The sequence below is a fragment of the Lygodium microphyllum genome, chromosome 6 (assembly GCF_053477565.2).
Source record: "Lygodium microphyllum isolate KBCC chromosome 6, Lygodium_microphyllum_v1.1.10, whole genome shotgun sequence".
Lineage (NCBI taxonomy): Eukaryota > Viridiplantae > Streptophyta > Polypodiopsida > Schizaeales > Lygodiaceae > Lygodium > Lygodium microphyllum.
The window spans coordinates 12,720,105-12,739,669 of record NC_141140.1 but is presented as its reverse complement, the minus strand read 5'-3'; the positions used below and the strand labels follow the sequence as shown (position 1 = coordinate 12,739,669).

General features: G+C 40.7%; 1 protein-coding gene across 4 annotated transcripts; it reads left to right on the top strand.

The window, feature by feature from the left end:
• Positions 1 to 8,325: 8,325 nt before the first annotated feature.
• On the top strand, positions 8,326 to 12,538 carry LOC148034315 (protein NRT1/ PTR FAMILY 8.2-like). Of its 4 annotated transcripts, none has more exons than XM_087679263.1 (3): positions 8,326 to 8,764; positions 8,886 to 9,108; positions 9,202 to 12,538. In XM_087679263.1, the coding sequence occupies exons 1-3, from the start codon at positions 8,573 to 8,575 to the stop codon at positions 10,512 to 10,514; spliced, it is 1,728 nt and encodes a 575-aa protein (XP_087535389.1). In that variant the 5' UTR covers positions 8,326 to 8,572; the 3' UTR covers positions 10,515 to 12,538. The 4 variants fall into 4 exon arrangements, with proteins under 4 accessions (XP_087535389.1, XP_087535388.1, XP_087535391.1 ...); XM_087679262.1 differs by having other exon boundaries at positions 8,335 to 8,753; positions 8,891 to 9,108; positions 9,183 to 12,522; XM_087679265.1 differs by having other exon boundaries at positions 8,618 to 8,753; positions 9,183 to 12,530.
• Positions 12,539 to 19,565: the final 7,027 nt, after the last annotated feature.

Genomic DNA, 19,565 nt, shown 5'->3' with positions numbered 1-19,565 from the left:
AAAGGACAGTGGAACGATGTCAAGGACTTTGTCATGAAGTGTATGCCTTGTCAGCAGAATAAGGACAGCACCCATAAGCCAGGAGGTTTGTTGCAGCCATTACCTATTCCTACAGGTAAATGGACTCATATTACTATGGATTTCATTACTGGCTTGCATATTACCAAGAAGGGATGGAATAGTATATATATGGTGATAGATAGACTTACCAAGGCAGTCCATTTTATTCCAACCAAGATCCAGTTTACTGCCCCTCAAGTGGCCAACTAGTTTATGGAGCAGATTTTTAGATTACATGGTTACCGCAGGTGATTGTTCATGATAGAAACTCAAAGTTTATGGTCAAAGTTTATGAGTAACTTTTGGCAGGCGGTATTTACATCTGTGGGCACTAAATTGGCTCCATCTATGGCCTATCATCCACAAACTGATGGACAGACAGAAAGAGTCAATAAATGGTTGGAGACTTATCTTCGCCATTTTTGCTATGATGTCCGAACTTCATGGGATTCTTGGTTACACTTGGCTGAGTTTGCTTATAACAATTCTACCCACACTAGTATTGGAGTTTCACCCTTTGAGGCTATGTATGGTTACAAGGTGCCCTTACCCACAATCATCTTTAATGAAAGGATCAATCCTCATGGGAAGGAAGAGGAATCCAAACCCTTCTTCAGCAATGCAATCCTCATGGGAAGAGTTAGAAAGAATGCAATCCTCATGGGAAGGAAGAGTTAGAAAGAATGCAAACCCTTCTTCAGCAATGCAAGATGAATCTTAGGAAAGCTCAAGACCAAATGAAGATGTATGCTGATGAGAAGAGGTGACCTTTAGAGTTCCAAGAAGGAGAGTTGGTCTTACTGAAGGTGCCTAATTCTAGGTACTCCACATTAAAAGATGGATCTAGTAATAAGCTTGCTCACAAGTTTTATGGCCCTTACCGGATCCTTAAGCGTATTGGAGACCTGACATACAGATTAGAGCTTCCCTCTTTCACAAAGATTCACAATGTCTTCCATGTTAGTCAGCTCAATCCTTTTTATGGTGATCTAGTGGATATAGTTGATGAGCTGCCGCCTATTGATGAAGAAGGTCTTATTCAGTACATCCCAGAGGCTGTTATAGGTCAGCGTGAGAAGAAGCTTCGATCTCATTCTATCATGGAATATTTTATCAAATGGAGAGGTTACCACTTGAGGAAGCTTCTTGGAGGCCTGATTCTATATTGGATGAGTTTCCTTTCTTAAGGGATACATTGATGGTTGGAGCCTATTGATTATGGAGCTAGTGATGATGCAGACAGGATCAGGACAGCACGCTGTTTTAGAACAATTTTTATTGTGCCTAATTTTCAGAAATAAGCTATCTACATGGGCTTAAATTACTCTTTAAGATCTCCATTTTGATATATGACACGCCTCATTTGGACACTTCTACTAGAAGTTATGGCAGATTTGGTCCAATAGGGTCTATTTACACAGCAAGCTGTCTACTTCATTTTGAGATTATCTGTTGAAGATTTTATGGATCCATATACTTTTGAAGTATTCCAGATCATGTATATAGCTGAGACCTACTCTTGTTCTTCAATTTTAGTCCATATGTTGGTCATTCTTCATTCATTTTCCCATTGTAAAGCTGTAAAAACAGAGTAGTACTTTGTTCTATCCATCCTTTTCTAGTCTTTCAAGTTTGTTTTTGAGGACAAAAACTTTTGGGAAGGTATGGATTGTAAGAAGCTGGGAATAATGACTTAATGTAAAAATAATATTGATATTATGCCATGTTACAGTGACATTGGTATAAAAGGAGAGGACATGTAATTTTTCACATCTTTTTGACACATTAATACAATTACTATCCTTCTCTCCCATCTTGCTCATAGCTTCCATGGCTTCTCTCTCTTTCTTGTATTTCTCTCTCCAAATCTAATCTTTCTCTCTCCTCATCACTCTCTTTCTCTCTCTTCTACGGTATTCTCTCTCCTCTTTCTCTCTCTGACACATTTATTGATGATTGTTCAAGAAAGCTAATATGGGTATATTTCATGAAAGAAAAGAGTGATGTATTTAAGCACTTCAAAACTTTCAAGATTGCTGTTGAAATAGAAATATGCTTGAAAGTTAAGTGCTTGAGATCAAATGGAGGGGGAGAGCATCTCTCTAATGAGTTTAGTGACTTTTTGAGGTCTCATGGGATAAAGAGACAATTTACTTGAAGGTATACCCCACAACAAAATGCGGTTATAGAAAGAAAAAATAGTCATATTATAAAAGTTGCATGGACATTGATGGCTAAAAGAATATGCCATTTTTTTTTGTCTGAAGCTATTCATATCACTATCTATAATATGAACAGAACTCTAATAGTTGCAATTCATAGGATGATCCCTGAATAATGCTTTACATGCAAGAAGCCCAATGTGTCACACTTGAAAGTGTTTGGTTGTATTGTATAAATTCATGTTCAAGATGAGATGCAAAAGAAGCTTGATCCAAAGGCTGAAAATGTATTTTTATTGGATACTCTTTAGAGTAGAAAGGGTATCATTGTTATAACCTTGTCATAGGTGAGTTCAAAGTGAGCAAAGAAGTTATTTTTTATGAGATGATCATTTGGTATGCAGCTAATTGTGATGCATTGGATGATGATGATGATCATGATAGTTATGTACAGAAAGAAAAGCAGAAATCACGAAGCCTTAGTGGACTAGAAACAAAATTTGGCAGACCTTTTAGGGGGAGACTAAGGAGTACCCCCCACATCTTCATGTATATGTACAAGTGTTGTAAGTAAAAACAAAGGAAAGAAGAAAGTGTCGAATGGTGATGATGCATCTACTATAGTCATTTGGGATTTGATGGGGATTCTAGTGATTCAAAGATTTTGGATGATGAGCTTGGTATTCCTTTATTCAAGACACCAAGTGTATAGAGAGCACTTGGTAATGTAAAGGCTCCCCTAAGTGACCTAGTGGTATGCAGGTCTAGCAAGGTCATTTACCCTATTAAAAGATTTAATTTTGAAGGTTATGTAGCTCACCATTATACTTATATGATAAAGGTGATTGAGGATGTTGAGCCCACTTGCTTTGAGGATGTTGTTGGTCATGCTCATTAGGATGCAACAATGGATGAGGAGATGGCTACATTATAATCCAATAAGACTTGGGTTCTAGTACCATTGTCTAAGGGTAAGAAAGCTATTGGGTGTAAGTGGTTTTACAAAATCAAGCATAACGCAAATGATTATACTAGTAGGTATAAGGCTAGGGAGGTTGCAAATGGCTATGCTTAAACATATGGCATAGATTATGAAAATACATTCAGTCTAGTTGCTAGAATGGCAACTATTAGGCTGATTACTTTGGTAGCAACCAAAGGTTGGAGTTTGCAGAAAATGGATATCAAGAATGCATTCATGCATATGGTGAATTGCAAGAAGAGGTGTATATGGAGTAGCCATCAAGTTATGAGGATTTAGAGCATCCCACATATGTACGAAAGTTAAAGAAAGTGCTATATGGAGTAAAGCAAGCACCTAGATCATGCTCTGGCAAGATCAGAGAGTATCTTGTCAGCATTGTCTTTTCTGTTTCTGATCCTAACCACTCACTTTATGTGAGAAAGGGAGATGTAGGGTTAGTCATCATAGTCACCTATGTCGATGACTTGATTATTACAAGTGATAGTGATAGTGGGATTACTGAAGTTAAGAAATTTTTCAAACAGAAGTTTAAGATGAAGACTTGTACCCTTGCATTGATAAGTTCGAAAAGAGGTAATTACAACCCAAAATCCCCAAAGACATGTGTACCATAATCATGTCATTAGGGACATACTAGTGAGAGGAATTAAAAGATTACAGAGAGAGGCTATTTTACCTAGGTGATGCCAAGCAAAGGATAAAAGAAAGGCATTCGGAGAAGATATGATAGCAAATGCCAGTGTGAAACAATTTGGGTCAGCATTCCCAGTCGAGGCCTGCAAGAGATAATCAGCATCTAATACATGCAAGGAATCACAAGAAAGGTAGCTAATAGCAAATCAAAGAAATATTACCATAATGTGTAGGGGAAAGCAAATATGGCAAGAGATATTATGTGAACAAACGACTATAGACTAAAGCATAGCACATAGCATATTAGTTTTGGTAAAAGCCCAAAGAGAGGGGAAATACAAAAATATTGCCTATGAAATAGGAATTGGAAAGGGTTAGGGTTGTGGTACCCTCCCACCTTCAACAAGAATAACCCAAAAAAAATTATTGGAAAAATAACATTAGAGTAAACTAGACATAGGATTAGACAATAATGTAGGGCAAATGGATAAATGTAATTGGTATTAGAGTAGGGATAATAAACTAGAGAAAAGAATAATGGAGATAAGTAAATAAGTGTGTGAAAAATTATAATTATTCAGCATGTGAGGGAAGATAAAATTTCACTGCAAATAACTCTAAGTATGTCACCTTGAGAGCGTGGGAGACAACTCAAATTGCAAAGATTATCACATAATGATAATAAAATTAGACCATGGTGGAATATCAATAACCCACAATGCACATCTAAATGGGCCATTGGTGGGTGGTGGTACACCAAGGGACCACCACCCGCCTCAAGTGTGGTCCCAAGGTGACCATAAATATAGGATTTACATAAGCAACCTTAGTTGTGCCAAATCTAGCTTGAATAGGGGTTGATCAAATAGTGAGATACATGGAGATCAATCTCCAAAGACAAGCTTTCTCAAAACCATTATTTGCAAATCTTTGCATGAGTTAACGTATATATATTTGTGCAAAAAAAAGGTAGATTTGTTGGAATATAGTATAGGTCCTATTTGTGAAAGGATAATCTTGTGGGCCCAATCTGAGGGTTGATTTGATTACTGCTCCCGTGAATGTATTGAATACAATGGAATGGCAACTTTCCCTTTTTATTATAGATCATAATAAAAGCTTCATGAGAGTAGAGAATGCTCAGTTTGAGAAATTCTGTGGCAGTGGAAATAAAGTGACCACCGTAAAAAAAGTTGAAGTTGTTCCCAATCAAGTCAAACATTAGAGGACCACCCATGTAGATGGAAAAAATGGATGTTTCATATTGGCAAAAGAAGATGGTGGGGTTAGGAACATTAGTTAGTGGCAAGTCATCATAGAAATGAAAAGTGTGGGAGAAATGTTTGAATATATCATATCTCTTCACAAGAGTTAGTCTTTTGCAGAAATTGTATTCAAAAGAGGCAAGATAAAGGTTGCACCATAATGGGAAGTAGCTAAACCCCATAGAAACTCCCTGACATTATCTTCTCAAATTTTGAGATAAAGTAATGAAAGTATAATTCTTGAGTTTAAGGCACTCTTAATGAGAAGGAGAAAGCCTCTTCTTTGGGAGAGTTAGACCATTTTGTGTGATTCTTGATGAGCAATAGTATAAGATAGGAGGCTTTACCAAGCATGAGTGAATGACATCTTAATGATCTTACTAATAATTGAAGTAAGGCAATATTCACCATGTTGCAAGATGTTTTCATAACATTTGGAGATAGCTGCTGATCAACTATTGAAAATTATATGTGGCAAATTGATAAAGGCTTTCTGTACTAAGGGAATTAACCAAAAAGATTAAATGTGAAATCCCAAGGTTAAGAATACTTTCTCATTGAGCTTCATAGCTTGTTCCATGAAACATTCCTTGCATGCATTAAGAATCAAAGAAATTTTGTGAGTATATTCTAAATAAATAGAGTGGGTAGCATTGGTGAACCATCTAAACTCTTGTTTATGGGTTTTAAATATGCCCATAAGAAAGGGGGGTTTAGCAGACACAGGTAGTGATTCCTCAATCTTACCAAATGCTTTATTATCTTGCATAAGGTTACCAGGATCAAAATTAATGTTTTCAAAGTTGGCACCTTGAAATCTTTCTTTAGCCAACTGCATTAAATGTACCTTGCAAAACATAGAAGGGTTATTGTTTATCCCAGCAATATGGAAGTCCATTAGCAATCGATGAAGGTCACTAGTAGAATCCATTGGATTATAGCATTGATGTTTATTAATTGGGATATTCCATAGTTTCTTATCCAAGAAGTAATCAAACTTGAATAGATAATTATGTTCATTAAGACCCAATACTTTTAGTAGGTCTTTAAAGCCACATTAGAGCTATTCCTTAGCCTCCATATGATTGTGAGGTTCGATGGAATATGGTTAAGACCTTTGGAAAGGTGAGACCTCAGATATTCATTAGTAATTATCTCTAGTTTTGTGGTGCCAACATGGTTGTAATCCAAAAATTAGTAGCATTTAGAGTAATTATGACAATTACAAGCAAGCACCTTAGAAGTGAAGGTGTCACATGGCTTGTAAAAGATGGACTTGAGAGAAGGCCAAAACTTTCACCTAAATACAATATTATCTAGAACATTGGTAGGAAGTGGTTGTTTAATTTAGCTATGTAAAGCTAGTTGCTAATATAACCATGAAATGCATTACAAATCCTAACTATGCTTTTGATAAATTGTGAATCTTTGAGGTTAAAGAAAATATATCTACGAATATAGATGTAAATTTTAGTGAATTTTTGAAATATATAATTCAATATGAAGCCTCAGTAATACACCTTGACTTATAATTTGGGATGTGGTGTCGCATATTGATGGGCCAATTTTGTAAATACAATTCCAAGCACATATATTACATGTTGTATAAGCACTTCCCTAAATTTTTTTTCTTAGTCATTTGAGTTTAAAATCTTTAACTCAACCTTGTAAGTACCAATGATTTTGTTTCCAAGTCTTCTCCTCTTCTTTGTGTGCATAACCCAAGTACCAATAGAGATGGTAGAAATCTACCACTAGTTATCAAGATCAAAATTGTTGTATATTGTGGTTGCTTTGATAGAAGATGGATGCTAGGAATGTAGATTTTTATTGTATATTGTAGTTGCTTTGATAGAAGATGGGATGTTGGGAATGTGGTATTGTAGCAAAAGATGAAGCAATAGAAAATGTCGAATGAAAAGTAGAAGTGAGAATAACAAATCATGTGCAAAATGGTGGGAGTTTTGGTATAATGTTTGAGAGTTTTAAAAAAATGACAAGGAGACTACAAGGGTGTGTGAGGCTAACAAAAAACATTGCCATCTAGCATCTTAAATTGTTCAAGAGTTTCTTGCTTTCTATGCCTCAATGAATTTTTATCCCAAAAATACCTAAAAATGCTTTATGTTGAAAATTTAAAAAATGGAATAGAACATCTTTAAAAAAAAAAACCTATTTTTACTACAACGGTAGCTCTCTCTTTATTGGTTAAGAGGCTTTCTCTCCATGAAACTAAAAGGCCCAAAATGAGTCTAAGTTTTTCCTAATGATCTTACCCATATACGCTTCTTTTTTTCAAGATTTTTAAAAGTAAAGTAGAAACAACAAAATGTGAAAATTATAGCACAGTATGCAATTATAAACATGTATTGATAATCTCTCTTTAAACTTGTTGAGTCGAATGTTAATATAATTTATGATTCCAAACTTGCCAATAAGAGAGAGGCTAATGGAATTTGGCAAACGCTAGTATATGACTTTGATTTTCAATGGAGGGAGAGAGGAGATGAGGGCTCTACTTATGACAAGCTTTGTATTACCTAAAACAATTGACAATGTGCTAAATTTGGGTCAAATTTTGTGTACTCAAATCAACAAGTAAATAACGTATAAGTTGAAATACTAATGACAAATGTGGCAGATGTATCCTACCACACACAACTATATGTTGGCAATATTATAAGAGGTATCAATTGAGTGAGTTACACCTATAAATTTATTATAGATGTAGCGACAATGATCAAGAATTGCTTGTATACATGGAGTACAGGTTGAGATCATTTGTCTTCAAATGAAGAAATTGTTGGACACCAATGTATGTAGGGCGAGGATTTGGCTGCCGAGCCTAGCCTTTTATGACATGCCCTCATGAAAATACAAGCCTAGGTTAGGTTCACAAATAACCGCCATATAATAGCCACATGTATTAGTTATACGAATGACAAGAAATGCCTTTTGTCTTTCTTTTCTTAACCCAACTATGATGGTAAGAAGGGAGAGTATGGATGTGTTGTCTAAGCTACCCCAAGAATTGATGTGTTATTAATAGACAAACAATGTTATAACATAGGTCAAGAATCACTAGTATAGAAGGAGAAATGGTCCCATGAAAACACAAGCCTAGGGCAACACCCACATGGCACAGATATTAGTTGAATGAATAACAAAAATAAAAGTCTTCGTAAAGAGGTTTCTTTTCCAAACCCAACTCGGAAGGTGACAAGAGAGCGTATTAAACGAGTTGTCCAATAAATTGAGGTAGCTCATTTTTACTTTCAGATGTAGATTGCTAGAGGAGAGGCAGGTGTCTCAGCAAAAATGTCACACTGTCTTCTCCATCCCCTCTCGGAAATTAGGCCCTCCAGACGAATGAAGACTTGAGTGTCTGCTTTCCCGGATCTGCTCTTCTCTATCTCTGTCTCTTGTAAGGAAAGTGAGAGAATAGGGGGTAGGGATTGAGGACAGAAATGGGCGAATATGCAGAAGGAAGTAACACTCTGCGACGTGTGCTGCTCTCAACAGCAGATGAAGGAAGAAAGGAAGACGAAGATGGATCGATTACAGACTCGGGGGAGACTTTGGACTGGCTTGGGAGATCCGCATCTCAGAAGCAGCTGGGCGGCAAAAGGACGCTTCCCATCAGTCTAGGTTTGCCACTGGTGTTTGACGATCTCCCACTCTCTCTCTCTCTCTCTCTCTCTCTCTCTCGCTCTGTCTGTGGTCCTCATTACTTGAATTTTTGTAATTTTGATTCCGCCCGTCTCCGCTGCCATGGCGCAGCACAGGCAACATCTGCCTGTGGTACACAGCGTACTTCGGGGTGTTCTTCAACATGGTGCTGTTCTTCCAGAACGTGCTGGGGGAAGGCAGCGCAGCGGCAGCCAACGACACCAACAACTGGCTGGGCTCGATGTTCCTGTCGTCGCTGCTGGGGGCCTTCGTGGCCGAGTCTTATCTCGGCCGCCTGTGGGCGTGTGCCCTGTTCCAAGGGGTCGCATTAGCGGTGAGCTAATAGCATTTTAAGATTGGGTTTCTACTTACATTAAAACAAACACCATCTGATCGAACTCCATCCAGGGCATGGCTCTCATGACAGTCGCATGCACCCTGCTAGTCTCCTCCGAGAGCTCGATAACCAGCCAGGGCACTGTCGTCTTCTTCTATCTCTCCATCTACCTCATCTCTGTGGGATGCGGGGCCTTCCAGCCCACCCTGCAATCGCTGGGGGCGGACCAATTCGACGCAGAGGGGGATAAGGCCTCCTTCTTCACCCTGTATCTGGTGATAAACAATCTGGGGATAGCCCTCGGGGACACGGTGATAGTGTACATGGTGACAGGCACAGGCTGGGTGACAGGGTTCGGCGTGTGCACGGGCGTGGCGGCAACGGGGCTGCTGCTGTTCCTGTGCGGGGCGCCGATGTACAGGCAGTACAGGCACAGGGGGAACCCCTTCACGCGGGCGCTGCAGGTCCTGGTGGCGGCGGCGCGGAAGTGGAGGCTGGAGGCGTCGCCGCCGGAGCGCCTCTTCGAGGCGGAGGGCAGCGGGGGGAGGCAGCAGCACACGGACAGCCTGAGGTGGCTGGACAGGGCAGCCACGTTGGCGGAGGGGGAGATGAAGGAGGGCGTCGTGGGCGGGAGGAGAGACGCATGGCGTCTCTGTACAGTGTCGGAGGTGGAGGACATGAAGAGCGTGCTGCGGCTGCTGCCGGTGTGGGCGAGCAGCATCTTCTTCAACACGGTGTATTCGCAGGCCGGGACGCTGTTCGTGGAGGAAGGGGAGACCATGGACACGAGCCTGCCGGGCGGGCTGTCCATGGCGCCCGCCACCATGAACATGTTCAACATCCTGGCCGTGGTCTTCCTGCCGCCCCTCTACAACGCGACGGTCGTGCCCCTGGCCCGCCGCCTCACGGGCCTGCCGCGCGGCCTCTCGCCGCTCCACCGGACGGCCCTGGGCTACCTTTTCTCCATCCTGTCGCTCTCGCTGGCTGCTGTCCTGGAGAGCCAGCGCCTGGCCCGCGCCCGGGCGGGCCTCGCCGCGCCTTCCGTGTTCTGGCAGGTTCCCCAGTTCCTGCTGCTGGGCGCCGCCCAGTTCCTGGCGGGCATCGGGCAGCTGGAGTTCTTCTACAGCTACTCGCCCGCGTCCCTGCGCAGCCTGGGGAGCTCCTTCTGCCTCAGCTGCATCGCGCTGGGCGACTACCTGAGCTCCGTGCTGGTGTCGCTGGTGACGCTGCTCAGCACCCGCGGCGGCAGCCCCGGCTGGATCCCCCGGGACCTCGACGATGGCCACCTCGACTACTTCTTCTGGCTCCTGGCCGCCCTCGCCTTCCTGAACGTCCTGTTCTTCATGGCGTGTGCCAGGTCTTTCACTCGTTATGAGCACTCTCGCATGGATACTCCATCGTGATTGCTCTCTCTCTCTCTCTCTCTCTCTCTCTCAAACTGGGGATGAACGGGCCTGAACTCGAAGGTCACACAGTAGGTAAGGGAAAAGTGGCTTAACGGTTGGGCCCATCGTATTAATCGTTGACGATTGATTTGGATTGGACAACACGCGATTTGCAAGAGAATACTCATTCCCTATTTAATAAGGCCACTAATCGTGCAATCCCTCCTTTTTCTTGGGCTTAGTAGGATCAGTAGGGGGTTGGGATAATCCTTCAACCCCCACTACAAGTGGGTGCGACCAAACCTTAACGAGTGGAGGGGGGTTCCCCTCCCCCCCACTAACACTGGGGGTGCGACTAGTCTCTTAGTATAAGTTTTGGAAGAAAAAACTTGGTGCATCTTTCTTTGATGGATAGAAATTACTACGCCGCCATTGAGAAAAAAAAGAAATATTGCAAGATCACTACTATTCAAATGAACAATAAAAGTAACTGCAATTACATGGAATGTTAGAGGGCCTTGCGTTGAAAAGGAAGGGAATATGTTGCATGTAGTGATTAGGAGACAACTTCATATACTTGCCTTGTAGAAGATAAAGATATGTGAAGATGTAGTGAGTTGTTTTAATTTGCCAAGCTATGTGTCTTTTGTAAAGGATTGTGTCAAAGGTTGGGGGTTACTAATATATTGGTGATGTGAGACATTGTGTCAAAGGTTGGGGGTTACTAATATATTGGTGATGTTAGACATTGCCATTCCCTAGATTGACATTGTTAGCTATAGTTTAGCTATAGTTGTACAATTAGTTCTCTCAGGCACATTTATGCATTTCTTGTCAAGTTAGGGCATTTTTAGTGGTCATCAAGAGCTGTATCTTTTATTGGGCAGGTCACACATGCAATGGACAGGCAATAGTATCGTGTGGTAGTTCGACTGTTGATTGTTGATGTAGTGTACCAATTTTAGTTGATCGATTAGTTTTGGCAATTGAAGCTGGTGGACTTAGTTTTTTTAAGGCGATATTTTGTGCTCTATACATTCAACAGTCTGCATATCCTCTAGCAATCTCATCAAGATTGGTACCTTTTATCAGGCAAGTCACATAAGAAGTGGATAGGTGATAGTGCCATGTGGGAGTTTGGTTGCTAATTGTTGATGTAGTCGGCTAGTTTTCATAAGTCGATCAATTTTGGCAGTTAATATTAGCTGACTTAGTTATTTTATGGTGATGTTTTCTGTTATATATACTGAAGAGTTTGCATGCTCACTCCACTTGGTGGTGGTGAGTGAGATTAGCTTGAGGGGATACCTCAACAATCCGCTTATATATTTGCCTTCTTTCATTTCAACCTTCATTGAATGTAGATTTATGTATTCTATAGTCTCGTTTCTCTCATCCTCTTCTCTCGTGTTCATTGTCTTTTAGACTTGTCTATATGCTTTCTCATTAACTGTACTTAAGACATTGTATTAGAGAACTGTAGAAGGGTTGATTGATTGTGGATAGATATGAAATGGAGATTTTTTCATGACAAAAGTTTGCATTTTCATCACTCGGAGGTAGAGGTGAACAAGTGAACTGTAGGAAAGGAGCAAAGATGCTATCTTTTGCAAATTTTTCTTGTTAATGAAGAAGAAAAAGGTTGCATTTATAGCCTTTTGGAGAAAATCTTGATTTTTAATCATCTTTGGCGCTTCTACGATTGAAACTCATTAGGAACAAGTGGAGGAAGTCCTTGCAAGGCACTGTGTGTGGAGTGAGGGGAGGTTGCTTTTGTTTTTATGTAAATTATTCTATTTATAATGTCTATCGAGATCAAGTTATTATGGATTGTAAGGTCTTCTTATTATTGATCCTTCAAATTAGAAGCTCGATGGGAAGAGTTACCGTATTTGGTGGGTAGTGATGTTTGCTGTCTTGGAGTCCTATGATTTGGTGGAGCTTGTGATGATTGAGGTTGTAGATTTTCTTATAGCATGCGATGCCTCATCCGAGCTTGACATTGATGAGAAAATCGAGTTGATAAAGGTACAAGCACATTGGGGACAAAGTGAATATTTGAATTCATTCATTTGTTCTCTTGCACTCTAGCTATTACTGCTTATATTGAGCACTTGATTGTGGCTTGAGAGAGATGGCTAGAGTTGGGACCAAATGTATAATCAAATTATCGTTGTGAAGTGGGTGTCCTTGGAGGTTCAAATGCAGACTTTAAGTCCCAACAAGTTTTCTTTGCAGGCTCATGTCAATAAGCTTCGGCAATTGCAAATGCAAGTCCAAAATGCAGCGAAGGTGATTACCTTGGAAGACATGGCGATAACTCTTCTTTTACTGTTATTGCCTTGATTTAGTGCATTCTATTCGGTCTTGATTACTTTAGACTAGAGTGAGACTTTTAAGTGGGAGGAGTTGTTTCTAATGGTCTTAAACTAAGATGAACAACTCAAAGGTTAGAATACTCCCAAATTGAAGGCCTTGATTGATCATCTTTCCAAAAGAAGGGGAAGAACAAGGTCAAGAACTCTAAGCAAGAAAAATCTAAGGAGACTACTTGTCATATTTGTAGGGAGATAGGTCATTGGAAGAAGGATTGCCTTGATAAGGACAAGGATACCAAGGAAGAGAAGACTACAAAGGACTTGAGAGCAGTGGCTGCACCTTCATTGACCACTTTCCTCCATTTGGAGGTGATTGAGAATGCTTCTCTGAAGGCCATTAATGCAACAATGTTGACCTCATAGTCTCATGAGTGGATTATGGATAGTAGCGCTTCTCACCATATGCGTCCTTTAGATGATATTGCTCGTATGCATCCAATGCATGGAAAATTCCCGTAGGTGATATCTCGTTAGTCTCAATCAAAGGCAAAGGTGATATGTTGTTGATTCTGGATGGGCAAGGCAGTGCCCACTGCACGCATGGGAAAATTCTCATAGGTGATAGCTCGTCAATCTTGATCAAAGGCAAACGTGATATGCAACTAACTCTAGATAGGCAAGGCTATGCCCATCTATCATAGATACTCTATGTATTAAGTTTAGGGTATCATCTTCTTTTAATGGAAAAGATTTGTGCTCTTGGCCTTATAGTTGGGGAGGTTATAGCTCATAGTCCCAAGGATACAAGCTTTATGATCTCGTTTCACGAGAGAGATATATGAGTCCAGATGTTTCCTGTCCTTGGAGATCTTGGTGATAGTTGGACATTTACTTTTATGCCCTTTGGAGTCTTTGCCTATTGAGGCTCCACCCTCAATGGTGGAGGTGGAGATTGCTTCACCAATGGATTCATCCATTGAGCTAGCCCTGATGAACATTCTAGAGACTTTGGCAGAGATAAGCGACAAGGAGAGTATTGACCTCCTCCTTTTGTTGGGCACATGATATACTTTGTGATTCAAGGATTGAGAGAGTCTCTCAGGAGTGGCAGTTGTAGGATGTCCTGCGATGCTCTTGGAGGAAGTAGACACATTTCATCGAGCTTATTTGTACTAACTATTACTTGATGACTAATGCCATGGAGGATAGAGAGCCCATCTCCATGAATAAGGCTTTACAATCACATTATTAGAAGAAGGCTATGAAGTAGGAGTTATGGCACTTGGGATCTTGTACCTCAACTTGTTTATCAAAAGATGATCAAAAGATGATTGGAGTCAAATGGATTTTTAAGACCAAGTACCATAGTGATGGTACTCCGTATAAGCACAAGGTGTCGCTTATTGCAAAGGGATTTGTATAGTAGCCAAGGGTAGATGGCTATTGTTAGGGTCATTCTTACCTTAGATAGCTATAGGCGATGTAATTTTTTATTAGATGAGCTGTTACAAGCAAGGATATTATTTTTTATGAGATAAGGTGTTGGTATGCATCTAGTGATAATGCATTGGATGATAATGATGATCACGATAATTATGTACAAAAAGAAAAGTAAGAATCATGGAGCCTTAATGGACTAGAAATATAATTTGGTATTACATTTACAATTAGTCCTTGGTGTTATGGAAGCTCTAGACTGTGCTTGAGAGATTAGACTAGATGTAAGATTTGTTACAAGAATTTTGATTACAAGATAAACCCATGTAGGGACACAAGGTACAATGATAAGATACGAAAAATCCCACAGCTCAGGACCATAGGTATGGATAATAGGGCTCAATAGGATATGAAGGATCCAACAACCCAAGACTATAGGTATGGATACAAGATATCAGAATTACAAGATCTCTCTCGATGGGGATGTATTGGGGGTAAAGGCGCCTTTGCCTAGCCACCCGTGTATTACTACACTGAGAGTACCCGCCAATGCACACTACAGGTGGTGGGCGTCCGTCACCATCACTTTATTTTTTATTTTTTTTACTGACAATTTGAATAAAGGAAGGCCTTGTCACACTTTGTGACTGTTGGAGTTCCCATTCGTGTCTCTCTCTCTTCTTGCTCTTGCTCTCCGCCATAGCTTACTTCTAAGCAAGCTTTGATCATTCTCACATTTTAATTGATATCAAAGCTTTGGATTATAGCTTGATCATGGAGCTTGGCCCAGCATTACTTTAGTCCGGATTAAAGGCCTAAAGCTTGGAGCTTCAACGCCAGTCATGGCTTCTTCCCCCCGAGGTAAGATTTCATCTCCCACCTCTCCCTAGCCCTTATAGGCTCTTTGCAGGTGTTCCTTGGTTTCATTGGGCATCTTGTATGTCCCCATTTGGCCCCCTATCCTCAGTATAATCAACAGGTTCCACAGTCAGCTTACGTTTTTTTTGTGCATGTTTCAAAATCTGGCTAAAAAATCTCATTTTTTCTCATATCTCGGGCATCCAAAACACGCTTTAGGCAAGATAAGAGTCTAACTTGGGATTTTGGCACGCTCCAGACGCGATGGTGACATCGGATCTATCAAATCCTGATCACAATATTTTTTGCAACAAATCTGAGTTGATTCACATTAAGAAAATGTCATGCTCTTAGCTTATGTGATGCTCTCGAGGCTTGGTATTTGATGCCCAAATACTTTGGGAATGTTTGTCCAATGCTTTGTGATACTTTGGGACTTGGTTTGAGCTTCCATAGCTCGATTTATGCAGGGATTTACTACTGTACATTGTTTGGAAAACAAGGTTTTATCAAGGACGGCTTATGCATAATGCTTTTTGTTGACATTCGAGTGTCATGTTGGATGTATTGATGCTTGGTCATCATGGTTTATGTTTGGATATGCTATTTAAGAGGTATTGAGCCTTGATTTGGATGTGGACACTTTGTTGTTAGTTGGGATTTATGCTACCTTTGTTGACATGTTATTTTACCTCTAGTTTGGTTATGTCTATTGGTTTCGGGCTATGTCTTTGGAATATGCAATGAAGTATTGACCTTCGGGGTATGACATCGAGCTTGTTTTTGGTTTCGGGTCTTCATTTGACATTGATCTTAGCTTTGGAATGCATTTGATGCTCTATCTTGGATGTATATATGGCATGTATGTTACCTATATCTGACCGGTCTTGACATGCTTGGCCTATGCCACTACTACATGCTACTTACATTGTTTGGAGCCGATTGCTACTAGTGCCTTATCTTAGCTTGCATCTGGCTTTCGAAAACTTGGGATATTTCTTGGCTTGCCAGAGTTGTATTTGGGATACAGTTGATGTCTATGGATGCTTTAATTGAAGGCTACAGGGCTTATATGCTCATGATCTCTTATTGATGTCCTGTCTTGGATCTTTCATCATTGGTGCTCTCATATGCCATTCTTGAGCTTCTTGGCTTAATCCATATGGCTTTTGTGCTAGTGGGAGCATTGTTGGATGTTTGATAGACATTGAGTAGGTGGTTTATGCTATTGAGCTTTGAGTCTTCTGAGACTAGGATCTTCTTCACTTGGATGTTACATGGTTGATATGTCGTGGTTCGCATACATGTATTTGGGCTAACTTGAGCTTCACACTCCCTGAGCATACATCTCTTTGTGTCAGGTCTTGCTAGTGTTGTGTACACTTTGCCCTATTACACAGAGGGTGTGTCGGCTTACTGACGGATTCGTTTGACATGCTTGGGTGTTTGCTCGATGTCCGTATGACTGTCATATGTTGATTTATGCCTACTTGAGGCTGGTTATGCTTTGATAGTTAGTGGTTGATTTAGTGCATTGATTTTCCCTATAATTTGCTCTCATTGTACCTGGCTGTAATTTATTACAACAAGCAGTTATGTATGGAATGATGTGGATTTTTTATGTTGAATCATCCTGATTTTATGTACTTTTGATGGTACTTGGTGGGCAACATCATTAGCTATCTGTTCACGATATTTTTACCTTGGTTTTAGTGGTATTTTTGGCTGTTTACAACAGAAAATAGCAAGCAGTTTTGAACTGTCTACACTGTTTTGGACTGCATTATGGGTTCTTCTTCCATTGACAGTACTATCTTTAATATCACTAAGCTTGATGGTACGAATTATACCTATTGGAAGAGCCAAGTTTGATAGATATTGGTGCAGAAATCGCAGATAAAGCCATTAAGGATGCATGTCGAGCAGCTTGAAACTATGACTGATGATGAATGGGATGAGCTTGATGAGTTATGCAAGTCCACTCTCATCTTATCTCTCATTCAACAGGTGCATTACAATGTGGTTAAGGAAGCATAGAGTGCTTGGCAGCTTTGGAATAAAATTAAGAATCTCTATGACAAGAAAAGTTCAGTAAGTCAGATGTATTGTCTGAAGCAGCGTATGGACCTACGCATGAAGAAGAATATGACAATGTTTGCTCATTTGAGCTAGTTCCATGCTATTATTAAAAACTTGACTTCGTAGGGTATTACATTTAATGATGAGGTTATTCCATTTTTTTTGCTTGGGACTCTAAGTGAGTCATGGAATGTATTCCGCACTCCCTTATGTACTCTTGCTACTATTTTGAACTTGCATGATGTAGAGTGTTTTTTTAAAAGAAGAGATCAACCGTAATAACTTGGATGTCTCTCATGTGTTGCATGCTTTGACTATTAGAGACAAAGATGGTAATGGCAAGAATGACCGTGGGAATGGCCATGGTAGAGACTCGCAGAAGTCTAGGTCTAAGTCGTGTGATAAGTCACACAGCAAGTCTCGTGGGAGAAATGCTAATGTGACATGTCATCATTGTGGCAAAAAGGGTCATACACGCCCACAGTGTCATGAGTTGCGCAATGAGAAGCGCAAAGAGAGAAGGGGAAAGACAAAGTATAGGAAAAGTCCTATGAGATTGCAGCATTATATATGTGAAATTCAATGTGAATCGAGAAGATAAATGTCATACAGACTGATGACTCCGATGAGTACATATTTGTAGCTAGTTTTTGTGATGTTACATCGTTGACCGATGTTCACTCTATGTATGCACAATGCTGGCTTTTGAATTCTAGTGTTTCATTTCATGTTACACCATGCTGTGAGTGATTTCACTCCTACTGCACTGTCTCTGGTTCAGTTCGCTTGGGTTTTGATATGTCACTTGCTATTGTTGGCATTGGGGATGTACGACTGCAGTTCTCTACCGGCAATATTTTTTTGTTACAGGATATGTCATGTACTTGCACTTACACGCATTCTTATGTCTGGGCAGGGCAGCTTGATGATGGTGGGTTTCATGTTTCATTTGGGGATTCTTCCTGGAAGATCACTTGTAGTAGACTTGTGCTTGTTAGAGGTGCCAAAGCTGGCATCCTCTATCCTCTTGTAGTTGACAGGTTCTCTGTTGACCATGTTTTGTCAGTGGGTTTCATCCCACATGTATCTCTTTGGCATGCCCGTTTGGGCCATATGTCCTTGAAGAGAATGAAAATATTTTCTGGTTTGCAATATTTATCGTCCCTTGACTACGCATGTTTTGATTCATGTGAGCATTGTCTTTATGGTAGACAGACTAGGAATACACATAAGAAGTCTGGTAGGACATGCATGAGTAAGCCCCTGGCATTGGTGCATTCGGATGTCTGTGGGCCCATGCCTTGTCAGTCTATGGGTGGTGCAAAGTATTTTGTGACGTTCATTGACGATTTTTTGCGTAAAGTCTGGGCTTACCCCATTAAGCTTAAGTCCGATGTCTTGGCTGTATTTCAGAGATGGTTTGCATTTGTTGAAAACCAGATTGGGCATAGGGGCTGAAATGCCTTAGGACTGACAATGGGGGAGAATATGTGTCATGTGCTTTTGAGCAACTATGTGATGAGAGGGGTATTAAGCATCAATTGACTGCCTCCTATATCCCACCTTAGAATGGTTTGGCTGAGCGGATGAATAGAACCATCTAGGAGTGTATACGCAGTATGCTTAGCCATGCACGCTTACCATAGAGCTTTTGGGCTAAGGCAGTTAGTATAGCTGTGTATGTCATAAATAGATCACCTTCTGGTGGTTTGGATTTTCAAGTTGTAGAGGAGGTATGGACCGGGAAACCTCCATCTTATGCGCATCTACATGTCTTTGGATGTGAGGCATTTTGCCATGTGCCCAAAGACAAGCGTACTAAGTTGGATCCTAAGAGTGTTAAATGCATTTTCCTTGGCTATGGGGATACAAGTGAGATGGGTTACCGCCTCTGGGATCCGCAAGCGCAGAAAGTCATTCGTAGCCATGATGCAGTCTTCCATGAAGACAAGATGCATAGGCAACCTGAGAAGGTGGTAGAGATATGCAGGGTTATATTCCAAGAGGAGACACGTGCTCTTGCACAGCCAATTGGACATCCTATAGTTGGTATACATGGCCAGAGTGTTGGACCGACCATAGAGCCTGTCGTGAGATGGTCTACTAGAGATAGACGTCCACTTGATAGATTTGAGCCCTCGATGCATTATGTCTTGGTTACGGATGCAGGAGAGCCTCTCATCTATGATGAGGCAATTCACAGGGGTGACAGTCACTCCTGGGAGAGGGCTATGCAGTTTTTGATATAGACTCCATACACAAGAATATGACTTGGGATTTGGTTGCACTGCCTTAGAGCAAGAAGGCTTTGCTATGCAAATGGGTGTACAAGTTGAAAAGTATCCCTGGAAACCCCAAGTTGGCTTATAAGGCAAGA

What these genes read in the sequence shown, in the direction of transcription:
- LOC148034315 (XM_087679262.1), top strand. Translation starts at nt 8,573, where the DNA reads ATGGGCGAATATGCAGAAGGAAGTAACACTCTGCGACGTGTGCTGCTC. An exon ending in GACGCTTCCCATCAGTCTAG is followed by an intron (nt 8,754 to 8,890) that starts GTTTGCCACTGG and finishes GGCGCAGCACAG; the next exon opens with GCAACATCTGCCTGTGGTAC. An exon ending in TCCAAGGGGTCGCATTAGCG is followed by an intron (nt 9,109 to 9,182) that starts GTGAGCTAATAG and finishes AACTCCATCCAG; the next exon opens with GGCATGGCTCTCATGACAGT.